This window comes from Periplaneta americana, chromosome 12 (genome assembly GCF_040183065.1).
Source record: "Periplaneta americana isolate PAMFEO1 chromosome 12, P.americana_PAMFEO1_priV1, whole genome shotgun sequence".
Lineage (NCBI taxonomy): Eukaryota > Metazoa > Arthropoda > Insecta > Blattodea > Blattidae > Periplaneta > Periplaneta americana.
This window is the reverse complement of record NC_091128.1, coordinates 67750229-67777010: the sequence shown is the minus strand read 5'-3', so window position 1 is coordinate 67777010 and position 26782 is coordinate 67750229. Positions and strand designations below refer to the sequence as shown.

The 26782-nt window shown below is 38.0% G+C and overlaps 2 protein-coding genes and 1 long non-coding RNA gene across 3 annotated transcripts in view; 2 read left to right on the top strand and 1 right to left on the bottom strand.

Moving 5' to 3' along the window:
• Positions 1 to 26782, bottom strand: part of neb (kinesin family member nebbish) — a 328637-nt gene that overhangs the window by 93266 nt on the left and 208589 nt on the right. The window lies entirely within an intron of this gene.
• Positions 13959 to 17238, top strand: LOC138710042 (uncharacterized). Its single transcript, XR_011335033.1, has 3 exons — positions 13959 to 14138; positions 14862 to 14926; positions 17160 to 17238. It is a non-coding gene; the product is annotated as an uncharacterized lncRNA (long non-coding RNA).
• Positions 17841 to 26782, top strand: part of LOC138710518 (uncharacterized) — a 61934-nt gene continuing 52992 nt past the window's right edge. Inside the window, exon 1 of the mRNA XM_069841468.1 lies at positions 17841 to 18288. Coding sequence (XP_069697569.1) covers positions 18189 to 18288 — 100 coding nt within the window. The 5' untranslated portion in view covers positions 17841 to 18188. The remainder of the gene's footprint in view (positions 18289 to 26782) is intronic.

The following is a 26782-nucleotide window of genomic DNA, read 5'->3' as shown; positions in this document are numbered from 1 at the left end:
GAACGACGCTGGAAGGCGGGAACATAACCAAGCCATCGCGACATCACGACAACACTAGAGAAGACAACACGGGGACCACCAGAGAAGGCGACTCGGAGAGGCGGTGGCGAGTATGAATAGAAGACGCATAAATGTGTATATATGTATATGATATTTTGGGGGAATAAGTATAAAGTGTTTATGTTTCAATTTCTGGTGTGATATTTCGGGTGTATATATATGTATTTTTTATTGTGTGTGATATTTTGGGGGAAAGAGTGAAATAAGTGTATTGCGTAATTTGTTGGAAGTGAGTCGAGTGCAAATACAGGCCTAGTTAGATTATTATTGGGAAAGCAAGCGTCGGATAGATGACAGAATAGCATATAGATGATACTACGTAGCCATAGGAGTAAGGTAGTTAGGAAAATACGAGAAAGACGAGGAAATAGAAACAAGGGAACCATGGAGCAAAGGAAGGACGAGGAAATTATGGAAATTAGGGAGGAGGTCGAGAATAACGCAGGACAAGAAATAGAGGGAGAGCGAACAGTGGAAAAGCAACAGAGTAGAGAAAGTGGCAAAGGGGAAATGACGCTAGAGCAGTTGTGGGAGCAGATGAGACACTTCATGGAAAATAATTCAAGGGAAAGTAGAGAGCATATTCTGAGGGAAAGTAAAGAACAAATAAAACAAATGGAAACTAAATTAGAGAATAACTCAAGGGAAAGTAGAGAGCAGATTCTGAGGGAAAGTAGAGAACAAATAAAACAAATGGAAAATAGATTGGGGGAAAGTTCGAGAGAGATTAGAGACCAGATTGCAAAATTAGCGGAGAGAGGAAACAAGATGGAGGACAAAATAGAGAAGCTAGAGGGGAAATTAGCCGAGAATGGGATCGGAATGGAGAACCAATTGAAGATAGCTATGGATAGGATGTCAGAAAGTATGAAGGATTTGGAAGTTAGAGTTAGAGATAGCGCTACTAGAGAGAATAGCGATCTAAAATCAGCTGTTGAGGAAGCGATAGTGGAGAAGGTTCGAGAAATTCAGAATTCGGTGGAAGAGAAAATAGGTGAGATGGATCAGGAAGTGGACGGTCTCAAGCGAGCCATAAAGAATAAAGAAAGGGCGGATAACGAATGTTTGGAAGAATTAAGAAGTAAACTGAACTCAATAAACGACGTACTAAATGGGGGTAGTCCCGCAAATTTAAGCGGACATAGCAGCTCGGACCGTGCAGTTTCTAGACAAGAGGGCACAAGTGAGAGCCCGGCATCAGGTAGCAACATAAATGTAAGACATGTTAACAATAGTGTTGGTGAGGAATGTCAGACCTCACGGGATGACGTGCGCAGTGAGCTAATAAATGTAAACGACAAGGCATATTTAGGCCGTCCCCAGTACCCCACTCACATTTTGAATGAGATTGGTTACCCTATTTTTGATGAGGTTGAATTTTCAAACCCACATAACTACATAAGTGAGCTAGAAACGTACTTTAGAGTAAGAGGGGTGCCGGATGACTTAAAAATGACTGTCGTACGAAAGAGCCTAAAGAGCCGACCACTCAACTGGGCGTTAGTGGCCCTAGGGGATAATGTCACTTATGAGGAATTCAGAGAAAAATTTTCGGAGAGATACTGGGGACAAAGACAACAACAAAGAATTAGGAAGGAAATTAATCAGAGCAGGTTTGACGCGGGAAGAGGCGTCTCTATGATAGACTATTTTCTTGAAATTGTTAAGAAAGGGAAAAGCCTCAATCCGCCAATACCGGATTCAGAGCTGATCCAAACTGTGATTTCGCAGTATCCCGAGAACATAAGATATAATCTGATCGTAGCAGGGCCCCGAGACTTCGGGGAAACAATAGATCTATTGACTGCGCTGGATGGTTCGGACGCCACGCACTATGAATGTAGTGGACAGGCAGATTATGAACATGGCAAAGGAAAGGGTTCAAGCCCCACCGACCAGAAAGCGGGGAAGGGGGCAAGTACGGCCTTTTCATCCCCGAGGACAGGAGCCCAAAATCAGAGTAACTGGGGTGGTGACAGGAGCCCCAACAATGCATATAGTCGATACCATAATGGCCATAACGGAGGGAAAAGTCCCAACAGGGAGAGAAGGATTGACCCGCCCTTTGGGGGTCCTTACAATAATAGTAGGAATAACCAGAGTAGTCATAACAGGATGAGGAACGATCGAGGAGGTGTTGGTCCCGTGCGTAGGGTTAACCACATACGATGGTACACGGGAAGACAAGAAAATGGAAATAATAGGCTTAGAACCCAACCACACTGGCTTAGGAACAGAAATTACAGACAGGGATTCTGGCAGCCTAATTTTAGCAGGGGACCGCAAAATCGAGGTGATTGGAGGAGACAGGAGCAGGAGAGAGATAGGCGAGACGTCCTACAAGAAATGGCCTCACAAGGGTGCAATAGGCCACCTACACAGTGTAACGTGGGACAAAGCAGGAATAGAGACATGAACGGACGTCAGCAAAGTCCGGTCAGAATGAATATGGGCCGGGAGCCTATAAATTGTAGAAATAGAGACGAGGTAGCAGTGGAACCGACTGCATCGCACTCGGGAAACTGCTAGACAGAAGTCTCAAGGGTTTGGAGATTTCTGTAGCTAAGTGCAGTAAGCCGCTGTCAAAAGAATCCACCAACGCGGTAAGCGTGAAGAGACAGAGCGAGATTACTAACCCAGAGTTAGAAAATAATGGGACTTATGTATTGCCTTATATAGATGCTAAAATATTTGGGATAAAGTGTTGTGTGTTGTTGGACTCGGGCTCCACAAATAATGTATGCAGCTTGGAATTTTTTCAAAAGGTTAGGGATTCAGGAATAAAACTGCAAACGTTACCCATATGTTCACTGTACTGTGCAGGCGCCCTAAGCAAGAAGAAGGAAAAGGTAAAATATCAAGTATGGTTCGAGTTAGAGTGCGGAGACGTGAAATTAAAGGCTATTTTTCTTGTGATACAAAGGTTGACTACCGACATCATTATTGGAGTAGAAAGCTTCTATGAATGGCACGCGCTATTAGATTTCAGGGAAAACAGACTAGGGGTTACGGCAGGTAACGGCAGTGTCGGCCATGTCCCATTCAGTAGCAATAACGCTCGAGCTGAGTTAGATGAGAGAACCGCGGGAGAGATAGAATTACAGGAAGAGTTATTTTTTGTAGAGCACCTCAAAATTTGTAAGAATGTAATTATAGAGGTTAATCCTTGGGAAGGTAACGAGGTAACTAGGGGAGTGTGTCAAGTAGGCTGCGGAGAATGCGAGTTATGTATCGGCGAATTAGTCCAGGCGAGACAAATAGGACGTAATCTCATTAGCGGTAGGGCCAGATATTGTAATGAGATTTCGCTTGGCGATCTTAGGCAGGTAGACGCGTATAACAATAGGAAGACAGATACTTTTGAAATAGTGAGAGATAAAGTTAGCCAGGCACACGGCCTGAGTGAGAGTGAAAGAAAACGCTTAATGGATGTTGTAGGTAGCCATTTAAATGTCTTTTCAGACGCGCCGGGTCTGTGTAGAGTGTATACACACAAAATTAAGGTGGTAGGAATGGAGGAATTTCGGCATAAATGTAGACCCATCCCCCTATCTTTAAGGGATCAGGCAGACGAAGTCATAAATGATATGTTAAAAGACGGAGTTATAGAAGTATCGGACTCGCCTTATGTAAATGCATTGTGCTGGGTTAGGAAGCCCAATGGAAGCTTAAGAGTAACGATCGATGCCCGACACGTTAACTCGTTTTCAGTTAAAGATAATTTCAGGACGGAGTCAGTGGACACTTTGTTAGGCCGTATCAGTGACTGTTCTATATTCACTAGTTTGGACTTGACCAGTTCGTATTGGCAGATTCCGCTGGACGAGGACTCGAGAAAATTCACAGCGTTCCTACATAACGGGAAAGTTTATCAGTATACCCGATGCCCATTCGGCATCGCGAGTTCTGGATCTGCGCTACTAAGGGCACTTGACATAATTTTTGGTGATTCGACGAAAGGTTTTCTGGCACAGTACATTGACGATTTTCTTATATATGGCAATAATGTTGATAGGCATATTAGGGATATTGATTTTGTACTTACTAAATTGAGAGAGGCTGGTAAGACAGTCAAGCTGGGGAAAACAGCATTTTTTAAAGTTGAGACAGTTTTCCTGGGTTACGTAATTTCGTCTGACGGAATTAGACCGGACAAAGAGAGAATTCAGAGCATTGCGAGGATCCCGCCGCCGCGGAACCGGAAACAGGTTCGTAGATATCTAGGTATCCTACAATACCAGAATCGGTTTCTCGTCAATTATGCTAAGCATGTAGCCCCACTCAGAGCATTGTTGAAGAAGGATACACCCTTCAGGTGGGGGTCGGCAGAGCAGGAAGCATTCGATCGAACGAAACTGCTTTTTGCCGACTCAATTCTGTTGGAAAGGCCTAACGCCAGCCTACCTTTTCAGATTTATACTGATGCGTCTTCATATGGATATGGAGCAATTCTATGTCAGACAGATGAAGATAATAAGCGACATGTGATTGCCACAGCTTCTAGGGGACTGTCGCGTACCGAAAGCAACGCATCAATCACGGAACTAGAGATTTCTGCTGTGTACTTCGCACTACAGAAGTTCCGTCAGTATATCTTTAATAGGCAGATAATCATATTTACTGACCATGTGAGCCTAGCGTTTCTGAGTAGATGCAAATTGACGAACTCTAGAATATCTAGATATGTGCACGAAATTTTGGCTCATGATGTGACGATTAGACATATTCCGGGGGCAGACAATATCTTTGGTGATTGTCTCTCTCGTTTGAATTCCAAATCGGGGCTACCGGAAACTATCACCGCCCCCGCGTACGAAATTGCCGTGATGAAAATTGATTCCACGAGGAATGGAGCTCTGACGGGAAAATTTCGGAGAATTGCAGATTTGCAGCAGGAGGATTCCACGATAAGGGCCTTAATGGACAAAGCTAGAGAAATCTCAGAGGTGAAAGATGAAGTGTATGGATTGCGCTCTGGTATCTTGTATAAATTGCATGGTAGGGATATCCAGAAGTGGAAGATATACATACCTGCGAGTATGGAGAATGAACTTATAAATAACTTTCACCTATCTATGTGTCACTCTGGGAGTGATAGGATCATTTTAACTATGTCAGAATCATTTTATATTAAGCAACTGTCAAAGAAGGTTAGAAGGGTAATATCTCGTTGCGAGGTCTGCCAGAGGGCGAAACCTCTAAATGTAAGGTATGACAATGTACCACAGGTCATTATCAGGGGTAAAAAGAATGAACTTGTAGCAGTGGACGAACACGGTCCAATGCCCACATCGTCCTTCGGACACAGGTACATATTTGTTACGTACGATGTCTTCACAAAATTTGTAAAGATTTACCCTTTAAGAAATATCTCTAGTAAATTGTGTGCTGACAAGCTGGTTAGAGATTACATACCGACTTACGGTCCGGTAACGGCGGTGCTCAGTGACAATGTGTCGGTACATAAATCGAAAGTGTTTTGCAAAAGGCTGGAAGATGCGGGCGTGAAATTATACAATTGCTCCGCATACTTTCCCAGCGGTAATCCCTGCGAAAGAGCGCTTAGGGATATATCATTGTACCTCCGTATTCTGTGTCACCGAAACCATAAGGACTGGTTTAGGCAATGTGAGGTGATTGAGAGAGTCATGAACCACTCTATCAATCCAACGACCGGAATAGCTCCGATCAAACTTATGTTAGGGATCGATCCCGATCCCATGATAAAGAGTTTGCCGCAGGCCATACAGGAGGGTGAGCCTCCTAGTGATGAACTACTGTGTAAACTAGCTTTCGACCGAATCAGGAAAAAGGCTGAGTATAGACTCGGTAAAGTTAAAAGATATCGCCACAAATGGGAGCCCTCACCCGGCGATTTGGTATTGCTAAGGGACGTCAAGTTATCTTCCGCCCTTAGAGGACGTTACTCACGCATGGAGCTACTGTACAAGGGGCCCTACGAAATTAAGAGTAAATACGGAGACCATACTTTCGAATTGGTAGAAAGGGGAAAAAGTAAACCTGTTGGTAGGTACCACAAGCAACTCTTGCGGCCTTTCAAACAGGAGAGGCTAGGAGGCAGGAATGAGAAAGAGTAGGATGGTTAGTCTCACGCGTACAGCTAGGTGAACCTGTACAGGGCGGCTGGTACAACCAAGCACGCAGAGTGTGTAATTGATCAATTAATAAATAAATGTAAATATGTGAATGAATGGTATTGTACATATGTAAATGTGGATATAAATTGTACATTGTTGTGCTTATTGTGTGAGAGTTGTGTACATAGAAAGGCTTGTGAAGATATATGTAATATTTATTGTAATTGTTTGTAGTGACATTGTAATCTCATTGTATTGTAAATAATGTGTTACCGGCTGATCGCGCGGGGGAACTATGAGGCTAGTTATAGGCAGAAAGCGGGGACATCTCATAACATTGGAAACTCTTTCGGGAATTTCCAATGGTTATGTAGATGGGCATTTGAAGCAGTAATTAGGAGAGGGAGAGACCGATTTATTAGCGAAGTGATACCTCCATATTTTTATTACATGTATTCGCGGGGATGTTCTGGCGACTTCGTTAGAATTAGCTTCCCACACAGGTGTTTCGTCACTTGTCAGCATCGGACAGATTTAGGGCCACCTTGAGCGGGGTTTTCGTATAGAGACTCGATGAAGCATAAAGCCGGAGTTAGACTGGACCCGTGGGAAAGATACTGCCAAGCTTGGGTTTTCCAAAGAACGGGTATTCTTGTGAGATATACAAACTAATTAGATGTTATGGGAAATCCAAAAGTTTAAATTTAGAGATGACATATTTCGCGCCCAATAAGAAGAGATCTTGGTCCCGCTTATGAGGTCACTTTGGACCAATAGGGAATAGATTTTAGGCCAGTTAGTGACGTAGTTTTTAACCAATAGAATAGTTAGTTTTAGCGTAGGATAGGTTTTTATAAATAAGGGTGACGGGGAGCGGAGATCACCAAGACGACTACTATTCCGCCGCGGAGCGGAGATCATAAAAACGAGTTCGCATCGTGTCGGCGGCCCTACATACAGGGCACAATAACTACTTCGTTTGGTGTCGACAGGACTACTATTCCGCTTCGGAGCGGAGATCATCGAAACAACTTTACTTCGTGTCGGCGGCCCTACATACAGGGCAGAATAACTACTTCGTTTGGTGTCGACAGGACTACTATTTCGCTTCGTGTCATAGTGTACTGGACAGAGTATTGAATTTGTAGTATCGGATAGAGCTTATTCAGAGCCGCCATAGAGTCGATACAAAAGGCGATCAACGATTGAATTATATGTCAGCCGGAAATACATATTCTAGGGTTTACCAAGTGGATAGGACAATAAACTCATAGTTTTGAAGTTTACGCTGCCTTTTATTTAAGTAGCCGGCTTGGTATTATTCCCGACACCAACCTATACCACAACCGTACCTCGGCTACCCTGAGTGAATCTCACGCAACATCGAGACGCACCCACCCTCAAATGGCGCCCAACGTGTGGTCACAATAACCACTCACCCTCAAATGGCGTCCAACGTGGGAACTCAATAACGACGTCCACCCACAACGGCTCCTAAAAAAAGCGGTAATGTTATTCTTTCTTTCAACACAAATAAAACTGCCGGAAATAAAAAAGGAAATAGAAAACAATTTTTTTAAATAATAGCATTAGACACCATCAATATTAAGTTCTCAAAAGACCAATGGCTTCACGTGTACACGGATGGTTCGCAGATATAAGCTACATTAATGCAGACAGAGGAGTTTATTGTGACCTTTCCTGCTTTTATGCGCCAGTGAGCCACCACAAATCAGCATTTGAAGGTGAAATTGAAGCTATTGGACTGGCCGTTACATAACTCAATTTACTATACGAGTCCTTCCAAAATGCAGTAGCACTAATCTTCTCCGACTCTAAAGCAGTACTCCAATCAATGGCTTCCTTAAGAATTCACATTTCAAAGGAAATCGCTGATTGTATACAAGAAATTAGTACATTACTGACAAACAACAAAAGAATTGTTCTTGGAAATGAAAAGGCTGATGAATTGGCAAAAAGAGGGGGGGGGGAGGTGACAACTGTACAGCTGATAACCCAGAAAGAAGTATCTTATAACAACATTAAAATTCATCTTAAAAGAGCTCGCAGAATTAACTAGTCATAAGGACATTTAAAAAACCATGGCGAGGCATTATAATGAAGATTCTTGATGGGCCAAGAAGAGTAGCTGTTGCGGCATTCTGACTCACCACCGGACATGACTGTCTGGCACTTGAACCATAATGCCTCCTGTGTGACTTACAAGTAGAAATGGACAGAGAACATTTACGACAATGTCCATGTGGTTCCCTTGTGAAAGTGATCGCTATTGGGAAGCTAGAGACCTAATGAGTCAATGGGACAATTATATAAAAACATCAATAACTTATGGCGTTAGAAAACATTTTTTTAACAATTTGAAGATCTTCCTAGCACACAACACAATAGTAATACAAAGATTTATCAAATCTGAAGTTGTACCATAAAAACATAAAGAAAAGTGGAATCTGGAAATAACATTGCCTAAACCCAAATACAACAATGCATTATGGTATTAGGTCTATGCATGTAATAAAATAATACGCGAAATATTCAAATCAAGCTTTCAGGTATAACTCCCTGTAAAGCAGATTTGAGTAATTTCGAGGGAAAAAATTGTTCCGGGGCCGGGCATCGACCGGGACCTTAGTTTAAACGTACCAACGCTCTACCAACTGAGCTACCCGGGAACTCTACCAGACACCGATCCAATTTTTTCCTCTATATCCACAGACCTCAAAGTCAACCGTCAAGCAACCAACTTTGAGTGCACACTAACTCTGTGTGACTTAAATTGTGGGTTTCTGTTAACGAACAGCGACGTGTATTATGCAAATCAAGCTTTCAGGTATAACTCCCTGTAAAGTTGATTTGAATAATTTCGACACTTATCTCTAAACTTACAACGAATTTTACTCATCACTTTACTTGTAGGAAAAGTACTTAATTTCTTTTTCTTTTCCTGATCAGTCTCACCATTAATCATTCTTCACCCACTCTTTCTAGCACAGCCTCATTTCTTATTGTCTATTCATTTCACATGCTCCATTCTTCTCCATAGCCATATTTCAAAAGCTTCTAGTCGCTTCTCTTTACTTTCTAAAAGTTTCTTCCCCATACAATGCCACACTCCATACAAACCACTTCACTAGTCTCTTTCTTAGTTATTTTCCCGGAGGTCGCAAAAGATTTTCATTAGTAAAAATAAATTGTTACATTTCAAGCCGTACCGTAAATATTGATTACATAAAAAAAGTTCTATTGTTAGGAGAAAACGCTAGACATGGACAGAAAGTATAAGCATTTTTTCAGTATCAGGGATGATAAAAATGTGCATTTCAGTGAAATCTCGAAATGGATATTTAGCAATATTGCAATACTTACATAAAGATTTCACAAAGCTAGTTCTACTGGATCATTTTCTAACACGGAAAATTTATCAAGATAATATTAAATATAAATTTTATAGCTCACATAATACTTCGAAAAATAATTAATTTATGAACTATTACTCACGTCTCACAGGCAAAACATTCTCATGGGGGGGGGGGCAGATAAAAAAATTATTATTATTTTTTTTCCTTCCATCATGTCAAAACAAGTGCTTATACAAATTTTGACCTCTCGAGAGCAATTACGAAGGCCGTAAAAATGTTTCCCTGGGGCATTTATAGAAAGAGAATATAATTTCATGGAAAGATTTATTGGAACAAATACAGCAATTGTTGAGGTATTTTTCAACCTATTACACACCGGAATTGAGACATTTGTCATACCTTGGGATCAACTTTTGTATCTCTGTGTCGTAGAAGTCTGAAGTCTGGGATCGGAACCAGTGTGCGACAACCGTTTGCACCTCTTTGTCAATCCCATGGTATGACAAATGTCTCAATTCCAATGGGTAATATGTTGAAAAATAGTTGTTCTGTTCCAATAAATTTGTCCAATTAAATTGTTTTTTCTATCTGTAAACGGCTCCAGGAAACTTACTGTATATAAAAGTATATACAGTACTTGCACACACAAACGTCACGAACGCTGACCTAATGTAGTGTTAAACATTTCTAGAAAAAATTGTTTTTCTCAGTTTCCCGGATGACAATGGATTTTAGACCCTTAAACAAGAGAAGAACAGGCGAGGAGTTGAAATGACACTTCTTCAGAAAATCATCAGGCCGCTTATATTTAGAGCAGAATAGAAATGGAAAATATGGGGGAACGTTATAGACTGAGAACAGAACATGTCATTAAAAATATCGAGACATTAAGTAGGCATACATTGTTTTAAAATGAACACAGACGATACATATAATAACAGAAAATAAACTAAAAAGTTAGAGGCGAAAGTGAAGAGCTTAAACAAGATTTTAAAATGTTACTGATATTCGGAGGATAGAGAAAGAAATAACCATTTGCCAAGTGACGGTATTCAAGCTTAGGTTTAGACCTAAGATTTAAACTTTAGCAGTGTGGATATACAGTGTGTATATATATATATATAAACACACACACACCTACACATACAGAATAGAGACAAACTTCATAAAGTAGTAGATAAGGTCAATGAAATAATTTTTAACAATAAAACCACGATCAGAAAATGTAATCGTTCGTCGGTAGAAGGCATAGAATCCAATAACATAGAGTTCAATTTTGATATACGCCTGAGATGATACGCGTTTCAAGCAGGCCTCACGAATCCAGTGCGCAAAGGACGTCCGCTGCTTATCATAAAACTTAAATTCGAGAACGAAGAGAAATATATAATTTTCAAAACCTAAAGGAAAATAATCACAGATAAATTTTGCATGGAACACTGAAAATATAATAATAATAATAATAATAATAATAATAATAATAATAATAATAATAATAATAATAATAATAATAATAATTGTTCAAACAGGAGTCCACCAGCTTGGAAGCAAGCACTGCACACGGGTGCAGCACGATTGGCGAATTCCTTCAAATACTCCCCAGGCGTTTACCTAAGTAGCCTGCAGCAGCAACAATCTTTTCCACCAGACCCAGTTTCTCTTGATCCCCGTGAAGCTGGTATGGTGGGAGTAATTCTTCCTGTAAATTGTGTCGTTACAACTATGCACTTGTGCCGTACATGCATATCTGCATTTTAAGCTCTCGTGCAACGCTTCTTTGCCACCACAAGAAAAGCTTCAGCTTTATGCCGAAATGTTCTTGTAACTAGAGATTAAAATAAATGTGGAGTGGGTTGGCTATTTAAAGGGACACTTTTATCGTCCAGTTTGATACCCACTAGGAAGGAAAAGTTTCATTATTAAAAATACTAACTTTGACCTATCTGTTATGTCGCGAAGTTTGTCTGCAAAAATTTTCTGCACATGTACTCCTAGGAAATATGACATTTAAGTTTTAACTCAAACGAAATTAAGCTCCAAACAGAGAGAAGATGTGATATTCTTTACTTCTTTCAACGTTTTAATCCCGATTTAAAGATTTCAGTTACTTATTAGTTTGTAGTATATATAAGATTTTAATTTAGGCTATATAGTTGCTAATAGTTATAGCGGATTCTGCAACACAGATCTTACAGATTCCTTCTCACTAAGGTTACCAGACGTCTGGATTTCGACGGATGTCCCGCTTTTTAGGTGTGTCCTGCGTCCGGACAAGTAGGCCTATTATAGAAAATTAGAAATATTGTCCTGCTTTTTTCTCTAGTCAATTCTCAGTTTACCAAGAGAGCCCATCAGAGAAATTACTGTATCTTTGTAAAACTTAATGTAAGACATCTATCTTGTATGGATTTTCACGAGTACAGTAAATGCTAGACGACAATAATAATTTATATTCCTTACTCAAACAAAGTGAACAGAAACGTATCGACAATCAGGAAATTAAACAAGATATACGTTTACTTATAACCTTTATAGTTAAATAGCTATAGATAATTTAATTAATGTTTATTAATACTTTTGCATCTATGTTATTATTATACTAATACTAACAATTCACCTTATATAAAATACTAAAAACAAGTGTCACATCACGTGTCACGTTATCATGTCCTGTTTCGTGCGGAAAATCTGCTTTTAAAGATAAGACGTTCCGGTTTTTTATCTGGTAACAGAAGCAATTGAGCATAATAAAAATAATAATAATAATAATAATAATAATAATAATAATAATAATAATAATAATAATTCGAGGAACGACAGCCCATGAAGGACCATGACCAACCAGCCGGTTGCTTGCCTCACATCCACATGCCCAAGCAGAGGTGGACGATCATCCAACCAGAATGGAGATACCGTGTGGTTAGTACGATGATCCCCCCAATCGTTATAGCTGGCTTTCGTAACCGGATTTCGCTACCTACCGTAGCTCCCCAAGTGCATCACGATGCTGGGTGGGCACCGGTCACATACACTGGCCGAAATTTCATGAGAAAATTCCATAACGCGAGTCCTAGGCAGATGCCTTAGACCACGACGGCACGGGACAATGGAGAGTTAAACAGTGAAAACAGGATAGAGAGAGTAGCTCTGCTTCTAAACGCGGAATTAAGAACAGATGAAAAATACTGGCGACAACTCGAATTACTCTAAAAAAATCCGCGGGTTAATAGCAACGCACGCAATCCCAAATAATTTGTCTCTGTTCTTTTGCAGCTGACATCTGCAGAACTAATAATACAGTATTTCTTTAAAATGATTTTAAAAGATATGCCCTTTTTGGTTTTTTTTATTGCATAATATATGAAGATTTTTCACAGAAACAGCCAATTTGCGCGAAAATTCATGACAAATTTACTGTCATAAATCAGTCACATTTATCATAAAACCTGCATATACGTATGATTCTTCATGCATCTCTCAGTCGCATTTCGTGTTTATCGCTGTTATATTAAAAAAAAAAAAACTCGGTCCTGGTGATGATCTTCTTAGGTCAATTAGACGCTTCGGTTTACATATTAAAAAATGTAGCCACACATTTGAAACTGTTACTTTGGAACAGTTATTTTGAAACTGCTCCAGAAAAGGAACAGTTTAACCCACTATTTCTAATACGTCTGAGACGACGTGACGTAGGGATTTTACAGCAAGTATTTACGTCCTAAGGCGGTAAGACGATACAAGGAGAGTCTGGCGAGTAAAGACAGAAATAGCTATGCATGGTTTTCGAAGCTATGGCGGGAAACGTTTCAAGAGTGGGATGAAACAAGTCCCCCCCACCCTCCCTAAATCTCAGGGCGTCGAACAGATATTGGAGCCGTCCCCTAGACCAGTGGTTCCCAACCTTTGAGGGTCACGGACCCCTTACTTGAAGTTCAAACTTCATTTTGGAAGACCCCCTAATATGTTTTGCATAAATTTAGGCCCATAAATATGTTCTACTCATTACATACTCGTACTTGCATAATGTAGTAAATTAAGCATCCTTAATAAATTGCTAGCGATATTAAATTAGGCCTATTCCAGTACTAGCTTTTGAGTGCAATCTTAAAATACATAAATACAAAGATTTTGCATCACCAAATTGTTTTTTTTATCAACTGCAGGAAGAAAAATATTTCCTTAATTTTAATCTCATTAAATCAAGATGTTCTTTATCTTTCCAAAGATACTGAACAAGATTTCATTATCATTTGTTACTAGGTCACTTATAGTGGGAAATTAATTTTATTAAATTATTAAATGCGCTGTCTGAGGGGTGGGGACAGGAAACTACACTAAAGCAATGCAATAGCGTAATGTGTAACGGACATGGTCGGTCCTGATATGCACGTCTGTAGATAGCAGTGTATGTGTACAAGTTGCAGTGTCCAGTCAATCAGTCTCCTAGTGAAATGGAGGAGTACACGAAAGCGGAATAAGCAGACCTGATTTTCGAATACGGATGAGCCAATGGAACAATAGACAAGCTCACAGATTGTATCGTTACCAGTACCCACGTAGGAGACATCCGGGCCATACCATTTTTCCACAACTGTTCCAAAAGGTAAGGGAAGGAGGACACGTCGTGCCAAATTACAATTCCATTTCCATACAACTACTTTTGCTTATAACTTTCGACTCAGTCATTTCTGGACCATGGTTCCTTATCTCAAATTGATACATGTGCCCTTCGCCATCACCCCTGAAAGTTTGTAACACCACCTCGGAAACACTCTGTATATATATATATATATATATATATATATATATGCATGTACTATGTGTATATATATATACATACACACATATACATACATACATACACACATTCCTGCAAGCTGAGAAGAATTGGAGAACGCGATATACAGTGAGTGTAGAAAGTATTGGTACACTTAACAATATTACAGACAGAAGTAAATAATATCATTAGTTATTCATTATATACGTAACAAAAATATGCACCTATAAATTGTATTCTATAAAGTCAAATAAACGCAGTTTCCTCTGTTTTACCCTAGAAAATAACACGTAAAATTAATTTATACATTAACAACAAAAATCAACAAAGAAAAAATATTGATACAGTACCATATTATGGCTGATTTTTGCCTTTACATACTTGGTTGGGAGCTCTTTGGATTTCAAGATGGCTTCCAAACGGCGTGGAATCGACTCGACTTACTTTGAAGTTACTGAAGCAGGGATATGTCTATATTCTTCTTCCGAAACGTATTTCATGTCTTGCTTGTTGCAAATTTGCCTTGAACGAATTCTTTTTTTTTTTCAGATGTTCCCATAACTTCGCAATGGGATTAATGTCTGGAGACTGTGCAGGCGTTTCCATGTACTTTGGTGAGTTATACAGAATCCTTAAGCGCGTATTGAAAGCGGTGTGCTTGGGGTCATTATCGGCATAAATACAAAATCTTGTCTAATCCCCATTTTCTCTGTGAAGTTGTATGAAGATTGGTCTTTAGCATGTTTATATACTGTTGGTGATCCGTGACGCCATCGATAAAATGCAAAGTCCCTACTCCAGAGGCACTCATGGAGTCTCATACCACTACAGAACCACCACCATGTTTCACAGTCGGTTGGAGATTTTGCTTTTGTAGCCCTGTATTTTTCGTCCTCCAGACTTTTCTTCTTCCATCTGAAGAAAAAATATTGAATTTAAATTCGTCAGTAAAAATGACTTTGTTCCAAAATTCTTGGGTGGTGTTGATATGTGCTTTAGCGAAGTGTAGTCTCTTCTTTATGTTTTTTTCGCTTACAAAGCATTTTCGTCGGGCTGTTTTCCCCTGTAGTTCGTTAGCTCTTAGATAGTTACGAACACTGCTACCAGAAATACTAATATTAAAGTCATTCTTGACACTAGCTGCTAATTTCGGTGCACTGATTTGAGGATTTTGCTTTACTCTCTTCGTTAATGCTCTCTCAGTAAATACATCCAGTTTTCTAGGACGTCCTGATCTGTTGCTATTTTCCAACGATTTTCGTTCGCCGACTCTATCAATTATATGCTGAATGGTTGCTCTTGGTCTTCCAATTACGAGGGGGATCCAGGAAATAACGACCGTTTTGTTGTAATAATTAAAAATATATATATATTTATTTGAAAAAAAAAAAAAAAAAAACAAAGTCTGTTACATAACTGAAGCTTCCTTTACTTCTCTACATAATCACCACCTACATTTAAACATTTGTCGTATCTATTCACTAGCTTTAGAATTCCCGTGTTATACTCCTCTGCCGCCAGTTCATTAAGCCAAGTGTTCACTGTCTTCTTCAACTCTTCATCACTTCCAAAACGATCCTAAAAGACAGTAGCCATGACTTTTTGTGTTGAGAGAGTCTGTTTGAATTTTCTCGGTTTCTTGGGTGATGAGGGATGATGCCACTGACGTGATTGGCGCTTGGTCTCTGGGGTGTTGTGAGACACCCAGGTCTCATCACCAGTCACAATTTGATCAAGAAAGGCGTCTCCATCTGTGTGATATCGCATCAAGAATATCAATGCTGAGGCCATTCTATGAGTTTTGTGTTGGTCACTCAGTTGCCGTGGAACCCATCGTGCACAGATATTGTGGTAGCCAAGATGTTGCGACATAATTTCACCAAGCAAAGAACGAGAAATGTCAGGAAAGGCAATATACAATTCGTCGAGTGATGTGCGCCTGTCTTTCAAGATTCTGTCGTTCACTTTAATCTTCAGGTCTTCTGTGATGAGTGATGGGCGTCCGGGTCGAGTTTCATCATGGACATTTGTTCGCCCATTGTTGAACATTTCGCACCATTTTCTCACATTTCTTTCATTTATTACAGTATCACCATACACTTCTTTCAATTGCCGGTAAATTTCTGCAGGTTTCAAATGTCGGGCATTCAAAAATGGAATCACATTCCTCACCTCACAGTCGGCGGGATTATCAATCACGTCGTTCATTTTGAAGTAACAAAATGCACAATGGCGACTTGTTGCAACCAGTACTCACAACATTATGAGAACACATGTTAAGGAAGCCAGTTGACCTTCAAACAAGGAAGGGGAGTCAGCTGCGCGGCGGGTATGCGCGAACGGTCGTTATTTCCTGGATCCCCCTCGTATTTTACTAATTTTATTTAGTGATTTACACTCATTATGTAAGAGAATAATTATCCTCTCTCTTTGACTGTAGTCTCTTTTCCTTTGCGTCTCTTCACAACGTTGATTTGCATCCACGAAACAACACACCTGCACAACAACGTACTCGGACTGAATAACAACGCTACCAGAACCACCCCCACTCGACTGCACGTACACTTGCTAATGACTGAAACGTAGTACTGTATCAATACTATTTGTTTTGTGTATTTCTACCATTTCGGATTCTTCTATTAAAAAACAAAATTTATTTCAAGATTCCTTGTTCCTATTTCAAGATTCAATCAAATGAAGAGTAATAGATTATACCCGTTTCACGTTTTCACTAAATATCACGTGCAAGAGTAATTAACACAATTTTTGTAACTTGCGTTAGGTGTATCAATACTTTCTACATTTACTGTAGTTAAATTTAATTAAAATGCTATTTGATCCCTACAGGTTGGGACCGCTGCCCTAGACAGACAGATGTCGCTGCTCTCAAATATTCTGAACAAATAAATTCAGAGGAGAAGGGTTGTTTATAAACAATGAGGTGAGTGAACTCTTCATGGGAACTTGGCAGTCGGCTGTGTTGGCTTGTTAGTCACAACAGGTGTAAGGGAGGATTATCAGTGATTGTACAAAATATAAAGTGTTGCCAAGTGTGACACTAAGGGGTGAGTTTACTATTTCAAGGTTAGAGATCAGACGGACTACTTTGTCTTAAAGGAAAATGTATGAATCAGATCTTGGCAGACTTCCTTCATACGTCAGATCTAAAGATCTTCAACAAATTATAAAGTCAACTGCAGTGTTTTTTGTTACTCAATCTTCCTTTTCCTTATGACACCCACTTTTATCTGTCTTTATGTTGTCAAACAGTACATTGAGTGACAAGAAATTCATTCCGTGGAGGGGCTTTCCATATTATACTGTAGCATAATGCAATGCTGGAAGTCCGGAGACTTTCATTAACTTCGTTTTGTAACTGTCTGGAGGACGGATGTTCGTTTCCGGGGACAGCAGAGCTTGCCGTTGAACCGAATGTGAGAAGGGGGGGGGATACCACTCCACTCCAACAGGCACATACACAACGTTCCCCCAGACATTACGGAAGTGACGTCTGAATAGCATGGCAACCTCGCTGTAATCGTAAAACAAGTTTGTGGGCGTGGAGCATCCCAGCCAACGGCAGCGTGGGGAGGGGATGGATACGGCGTCACCGAGAAGAAAGCTTTTCAAACCAACATTTCTCGGCCAAGGTGGGAACGCGCGAGCTGTGTTTACGAGCGCTTGTACACGTGCGCAGGAAAACAAACGCCCAAATATATACGCGACGAGACACGCCACAGGGAAAACAGTTCTGTGCGCATTTCATGTCAGCTATAAGCAACTGTCGCCTAACATCGACAAGAAGTGAAGCAGCACAGGCTCAGGAGTGTCATTTCGTCTTTTTCTAGCTCAAGATTTTATTAACGAGCAAACATCATGGATATGGTCTTCAACTACCTGCCAGATGTCTTCTCCTACAATTCGCTGAGGCACAACAACTATGAAAATTCGTGGCTCAACGAATCAGCAAATAAAGGTGCGTGTCGATAGTTATCGGCTTCCCACATAAAATACTTTCATTACACAGGCGTGGCCAAGTTCGTAGATTCTGCTTCGATTTGCACCGACTTAATAAAACACTATATTTTTTAGTATAATCTGACTAAAAAGAGAACAGGCTATTTCGTCGATATTTTGACACTATCTGTGCACTTGGTTATTTCAGATATTGGTAACAGAAACTAAAGTAAACATGTAATAATTGTTGTAACCTCTTTTTTTTATGTCCTTATTACAACTGTTTTTTCTTTTTACATTATTCGTGAATAAGTTTCATTGATTTGTCAATTATAAATTCAAATATATTGAAATGATTATGCTTTTAAACATATTCAAGATAAATGTAGCTTCAAAACTATAAAGAAAAAATATATTTCTAATCACACAGGGTATCTGGATAAAAAAAAAAGACTGCAAAAGCTAGCATAATATGAAATAAAGAAAATGCAAACCTGTTCTTGAAGATGCCATATTTAACAAAATAAAGCGAATTAATCAGAAAGGGTAATATACAAATATTGTAATTCATAATTTAACTTTTAATATATCAAGTTTTCACAGTTAAAATATGGAAAATGTATTTCACCAATAACTTGGCCACGCCTATAACAGCATCATTATTTAAGACGACTGTCATGTCTTTAGAAAACCATCATGTGAGAATGTGCGATCTTTTCGCTACACACAAAAGTATTACCGTACCTATGAAAACAGTAAACATATGCCTTACAATCAAGTGCATTCTGATTAAATATGTTTATTAGCTTATTCACCCGAGGCAACAAGATTCTGTTATTTATACTCGTAAAATAAATGTATTATATACAGGATTTCTATACTGCTAATTTATTTTCTAACATTTTCAAGATAAATGCAGTTTTGACACTACAGAAAAATGTGATCTTCATAACTGAACGAAATTACTTAATATAATCCTGTACAATTGTGGTGCAAAGTTGAAATTAAAAGAATAATACATGAGCCTATCATTGGTAACATGCAAAACCGAGTGAATGAATAAATTCCAGGAGATGGTTCACAAGCTAGCCTACTGATATTAAGAGTTTAAATTCCATATTACCAAGCACTTAATTCATAACAAAATGTTTAATATGTGATCGACCCTTTGGTAAAATGTGACCGCGCCTCTAACCGCACAGTTTGTTGAAGACTCGCATCGTATCTAAGTAAAATAACCATGTATATAGAAATAAATAGCTATGTTACTTGTTCTCTACACACAACTTTTAACGCATACTTAAATGTGTGGTTTTCTCGTATGTCTTCCATATACAAGAGGTTTGTCTATAACGGGAAATATGTGCCTAACATTCACGCGCAGTTTGATGGAATGCTGTTTTTATTCACATGAGGTAACAACGTTTTAAACACGAATACAGACGCGTGTCACATCTCACTAGACTATTGTAAAGGTCTCCAGTTGCACTGAAATTCGTCAGTCGATAGTTTTAAGATATCATTAATAATAACCTTATTCCGTCTTCATAGTAGGTACGTACGTATGACAAGGTTGTAAACACGAATAGAGACGCGTGTCGAAGGACAGCCAACGCCTGTAGTTCCATGATCTATTTTTATTCTTGCATGACTCCGTATTCGTGACACGATGCAAATATACGAACATTTCACATCAGATTTTAGATTCATTTTGTACGCGTCTGTCATATTACTTACTGTTAGTGACGTTTAGTTCTTTTGCTATCTACTTGTTACATTTCCTAATCAAGAACGGAAAATTAGCAATGTTTTTTAAATAAATTTAAATTCTATAGATTCTGTTCGTGTAAATAATATCTTTCCTTAATCTTTCAAGTAGCAACAATTGAAGACTTCGGGGGTAAATGATAATCCATATATCCAAATTGCATACATTTCAATTTTTACTGCAAACACAAGAGGATTGCCATCTTTCTCAAGCAGTATAAATCCAATCATTTGTTAACATATTTACATAATTATTTAACAAAAATCAAAGATAGTGTGGCTTACAGGCTGTTAACAACCAGAAAACTGTCAATCTCAATTTTGAGGGTTATCACTATTTACCCCCGAGGTCTTCAAATTTTGTATTAAGTCAAATGTTGTCTAGAAGAACCTCGCAATATAACCATAGCCGGGTATTTATGGAGATCGCAATAATCACAAATGTTTAATATACAACTGATTTTCATTAATATTCAGGAATTAAAAGGATTATAATATTATTAATAGCCTATACATAAAACAGTCGCGATAAATTTCATAATGGGATTATAATAGCGAAATATAAACATAATCGTGAATTATCACTACTGTATCGTTTTATAACGAAATACAAATTTTGAATTTTTAAAATGAATACGGTTACTTGTTAACTGCTGTTCATTTGGATGTGCTTGACTCAGGCTTTACTCTTTCAACAAACTGCAATCACAATAAAGTAAGCGGATGCTAGCCCAAATTCCCTTTTTCATTTGTTGTGAAGATACTGTATTTTGTTATGTTATATTTTGTAGATATTTTGCAATGTCAATTGAAATCTGGAAATGTAGACGTCTTAATGCTTTTAAAACTGGACAAAAAAGTTTGCTAAATTTCCTACTTCTGCATACAGTAAGTATGGTTGGTTGCCTCTTCAATGCAGAATCTGAAAGGTTAATTTATAATAATGGTTCTGAGGCTGTGACTGTAATAAAATATTTACAGCAATGCAGTCAATCATCTTTTAATTGGTCAATAGCGAGGCGTACGGGTGACGGTGCGTCTATCCTGTAATATCTCTCTAAAATATTTAATAGGCCTACAGTACTATGTCGCTGTAGGCCTAGACCTAGAAGTAAAGTAGAATGTGCGCTGCGTAATAATAATAATAATAATAATAATAATAATAATAATAATAATAATAATAATAATAATAATATATTTTACTTTTTCAGTTAAGTTACTTCGATGAAACTAGATTCCTATGACAGTGAGTCGGTGAGAAAGACAAATTTCCGTATATCTAAGAGAAACTCGATCCTCCCCCGAATCCTAATGAAAAAGAAGCAGGTCTCGTACGCAAAACCCCGCTGCTTCAGTAATGCTAGCACGCGGTTTATGACACTCAAAAGACGTGTCTACTAAAATATTATTGGCTTATTTTTTCGCTCTTTCCTTTTGTCAGTGACGCCAAACTTTCAAAGTAATCCGTTAGCTTTCGAACTTTTTATGTGAAATGGTTGGTTTTGCGATGGCGTGCGATTTTAACAGTCCTGATTTCGATTCTGTGGCAATTTATTGAGTAACAGATTCTCTACTTAAACACTTGAATCGGCTTTTTGAGAAACCCCTTCAGTCACGACATACACAGTTTTGGGGAAACACAAATTTCTGCATGAAATAATCTAATACAATAATACATTACACAAAAGACAACAACATTATTGTAACAAATTCAAAATTCAGACACAAAATAATTGACTTATCAATCACAACACCTTAGGCTATACTAGTTTTGTTTCAATCTTGTCACTGACTTATGGACCTTCTCTATGGAACCTAATTTTCAAGCGCACATGTCACAACAGAAATACCGTTTGTCTTGTGGTATTTTTCTACAGAATGAAATACTCTCGGCTCCACAAGTAAAGAACCCTGGCCTCACACCACTTCTGCACAGATGACAGTGATTGACAGGCCAGTTAGGGGAAGCTGTTGCCACGTTTGCTCTTGGCTGGACTCTTTAAATGTATTTTCTTTTGCAACTGGTTGGATTCTTTCAAAAATGGAAAATTCACAACACAGCATTCTCGGCGGTATCTTTGTCCACAGTTTCACTAATTGGGGGAGCGTGTCAGTCAGATTTATGGCTTCCTGAACCCAACCCTGCAACAAAGGTTCTTTACTTGTGAAACCAAGAGTATCTATCCCTATAGAAATGAATGATCAATAAACTCAATTTTGTTAAAAAACCGATTCACTTGAAGAAAAGATCAGGTTAAAAATAAAATAAGCAAACCCAGTTTACATTTGTACCAGAAAGATGGAAAATGTATTCGTAAATTTACAAAGAAACCGCTGAATTATTGAAGCAACTGTTGTCTGTCCGTTCCGGTTACTTCTGCTTCTAGTGAACGTGCAATGCATGTTTTGGAAAGATTGAAAGCACTCTTAAGGAACTATGTAGCCTATAAGATGACAAACAAATCTAAGCATGCTCTCTATAGAAAAACAACTATTGTGGAACTCTCCAGACTTTCAGAATTCAAAGACAGAGTAATAGACACTTTTGCAGAAATGAAGGATAAGCGCATCAAACGTATTTACAGGACAATTAATTAAGGCGAGATGCCAAAATTCAGACATCACAATTTTATTATTGCGTATTTCATTTTTCATTTTCATTTCATTTATTATATTCCATAGATCTTACATGAGCAATGAAGCTTTAAGATGTGGAACAAGTCAAAGTTTTACAATATTACAATTACAATTTTTACAAATTTTTACAATTTTCACAATATTTTACCATTTTTACAGTTTTACAATTTTGTAATTTTCTACAATTTTTTTCAATATTTTGGCGAGATGTAGTGAGATGAGGTAAGGCCCGAGGATTCGCCAAAAGATAGCAAAGTAAATTAATGGAATTGCATTACCGGTACAAAAATAATACATTGAAATAGTAATTATAATATAGGGCTATAATATTGGCTTATTATTATTATTATCATCATTAGTAGTAGCGTAGTAGTAGTAGTAGTAGTAGTAGTAGTAGTAGTAGTAGTAGTAGTAGTAGTAGTAGTAGTAGTAGTAGTAGTAGTAGTGGTAGCTGCAGTAACAACAGTATTAGTTTAGACTTTATTAATAACTTTACTATTTAAAATATTCTGTAATGATGGTAAGATAAACTAAATTGTCATTGTCTACCCTTGTAAGTATGCCACGCTTCGCCACTGTTCTTGATCATATCAAAACTTTTACCTGTCTCTGTTGACACTAATATTAAGAAACACAGGTGATAAAGTTAATCTCTATAAATACCTACGCCTGAATATAACCCATTTCTATATTCTTTGTAATAATTTAAAAAGAAAATGTTATAGCACAACAGATGATTGTCGTATGTATGTATGTATGTATGTATGTATGTATGTATGTATGTATGTATGTATGTATGTATGTATGTATGTATGCGTATTTAGGTAGCGCCACGCCATGGACCCGAAAAAAAATTGCGTTTCCCCCACCAACAAACTTAGGCAAATATTAGATATTTAGCAGTCAAATTGTATAAAAAAATAAGTGGTACCGGTATGTAACAACAATTTAACATATTGCTACTGGTTAAAGCAGGCATCTGCGAAGCAGGAAAATATCGCAAGCAAAACACATTGAACTGGTTGCACAGTGTGTCCAGAATTCAAGATAGCTCGATTGCCGCCCTGGGCTTGGGCCCATGTGTCAGTACGGGCCTGTATGTATATATTCTTTTAAATACATATGTATGAGTACCGGTATATTTAATTTTCCTCAACTTGGTAAGGTTGACAAAGAATGTTAAACAGTAACATTTAAGATGACATTAAAAATGTCTTACAAGAAATCTGTTTACAATAGACTAAAATTTACAGTAGATATTTCACATAATGAAAATTTGCAGTAAAAAAAATACAGACAAAAATAGAACGAGAAAATTCAATTTGAATTGAAATACAAGTGTCGCCGTATAATCTGCAGAGAACCCTTCAAGGCTATCATAGAAATTTTCTTAGAAAGCTAGAATAAAATAAAATATCGATTTTTAAACTCTGATTTGGTAATGCATATAAGATTCTAAAAAAACATGAAAGAAAGTAATAAAGTATGAAATATGAAACTTATGGGAATAGCAAGATATCGCTATCCTTGCACAGTCTGTGAAACTAGCGAATTAATTGAAAGCAGTCGTATTATTTTTTTTATAAAAGTGACTGCAAAAGAAAATGGACACCCCATGTAAACTGTCTAACAAGGTAGAGAGTTCTAACAAACTACTGAAATAATACCTACCAATCAAAAAGCAAAGAAAAAACAAAAAATCTGACTCCCGTAGGCCTACTCGTTACTTTAGGTCTAGAAGCCAACAAGTTATGGTAATTATTATAGTTACATTCACGTTAGTTCATCAGCATGGTGCGAAATATTTTAGTTTCTTGTCTTAGACGCAGAAACATCCAACGTTTCGGGGATGCGTGTCTTCATCACTCCTAGAGAGTAGCTTTTGGTAGTGGGTCCGACAAATTGATTACTTTTTCCTTGTCTTCGATGGAGTCCATACTTCGATTCCAAACATTGAATACTTCTGCATTTATGACACGATTGCAAAAAAAAAAAAAAAAAAAAAAAAAACAATTTCGCATTAGGTGCTAATGATGGTTGTAGTTGGAAACCAGACTCAAATGACTTGAGAAATTCACTGTAACTAACTTACGATTGAATGTTTAGTCTCCAAGGTTTAAGTCTTACTACATTCCAACTTTCACGTGTTCCGCTTCAATGACTGAGCAAGGTAGAACGGTGTGAACCTGGTAGTTGCATTCCATTAACAATTCAGATTACTATTCCTTTATAATCAGCAACATCCGATATCCAAACGTCTTAAGCCGAGGAAACAAGTTAGGAAACTCAGGGAAGCCACAAGTCGAACATAGGAACTTCCTCGTTCATACTCTTATCAAAATATAATTTGAAAAGCGACTGATTATAAACGGTGGAAGGAAACGTACTTAAACACGCGTACATTCATACATGTTAGATGAGGTCATTACAAGCAAATTTTGTCAAACTATGTCTTTTATACAACCCATATGAGAATTTAGAGATGTTGGAGAAAATTAAATGAAACATGTTGCAACCTGTAGAGCATAGGCTTAAATAATAGCAGCACATACGCCTTCACTTTACTGACTTGCAGAAGGATAGGCGTAGTTCTATCTACATTGCTGACTTTCAAACTACGTTACTACAGTTGACGAGTGATATTTGCAAGCCTTCTTAGGCGATTAATAGAAAAATTTTCTTTTTATAAATAGATTACTGCTAAATTATGAGCATAACTGGCTTACTCTACACTACCCTGAAAAAAATAACGCGTATTCTTAAACAATTTAATGGCATTAGCAAAAAAACGCAATACGTTTCCTTCCACTGTATATATTATCTAAACCTATGTCGATAGAAGGAAGAATGAAAAAAATAGATACCGTAATACAGTTTTAAATACTGATTTATAGGCTAGAGAGCAGAGTGGTTTTAATCAGCTAGAAAATGATATCCAAAAGAACAGGTAATAAACTTCAGAAAGAAGTTTATTACATTAATTAAAAAAATGTTACAATTAAAATAAATAGGCATACGATATTATTTTAAAACATAGATTGTATATTATCAGAAAATAATATTTAACAAAGTGAATAAATAAATAACTTTAATTTGATATAACTATGTGTGGATCAATTCTAAGAATAGTGAAAGCGCAAAAACCTTGAAATTTACATAAATATTTCTATTTTACGAAGATGTATAAACTGTGCGGTTATTTAGCACCAATGAAATTGATGATAACGAGACGAGACCGAGGATTCACCATAAGATTATCTTACATTTGCCTTACACTTGTGGAAAACCTCGAAAAACTTCAATCAACGGTATTCACATGACCGACAGCGAGTTCCTTCTTTAGTCACAGGCCATTGACGATTAAGTTGCTAAAATTAAGAGCATAAGCTTTCCATATAATTATTTAATCATCCCTGATTACATCATAATTGTGAAAGGAACAAAAAAAAAAAAAAAGCGTGGATTTAGACCGCTTGCTCTATCACCACCTCACAACCGACATATCAAATCTTGTCTGCCGTAACCAGGTTCAGTTGTAACCAGTGACAGCACTGATGAATGTAACTAAACACCGAGTGTGGAAAGTGGGGCATGGAAGAGAAAATTTAAAAAGCTCGCCAGTCTGCCACCTCCAGAACATACGGCTCCTGCTCCCGCCGTGGAATGTGCTTGTTTCTAATTTATTTCGCTCTTATACAAGTTACTATCTCTTTCACAGTTTTCTACATAAAATCTCATTTTGAAAGCTAAAACATATACAGGTTATTAACGTTAAATATATATAAACGTGTACCCATATACATTTTCTTTCTTATCTTCATGCTGTGGGTTTTGATCCGATGCGATTCGAAATTGGTCTCAGCATGATTTGTATGGTTGTACCTTGCAGAAAGGGGAAGGCAGGGCTATTGCGTATCATATCACTATTACCAACTTAGTCTCGAGCCATCTCTGCCGATCGACCAACATTACTTCTACTGCTACTTCGATGGTAATTCAGGAGTCGTTTTGGGGGTCTTCTCCGGGTCTATTCTTGTTAACACGGTTAATCAAATTCAATAAATCTTTCTTATGTCCCAGCCACTACAGGAACTTGATAAAATGCCTTG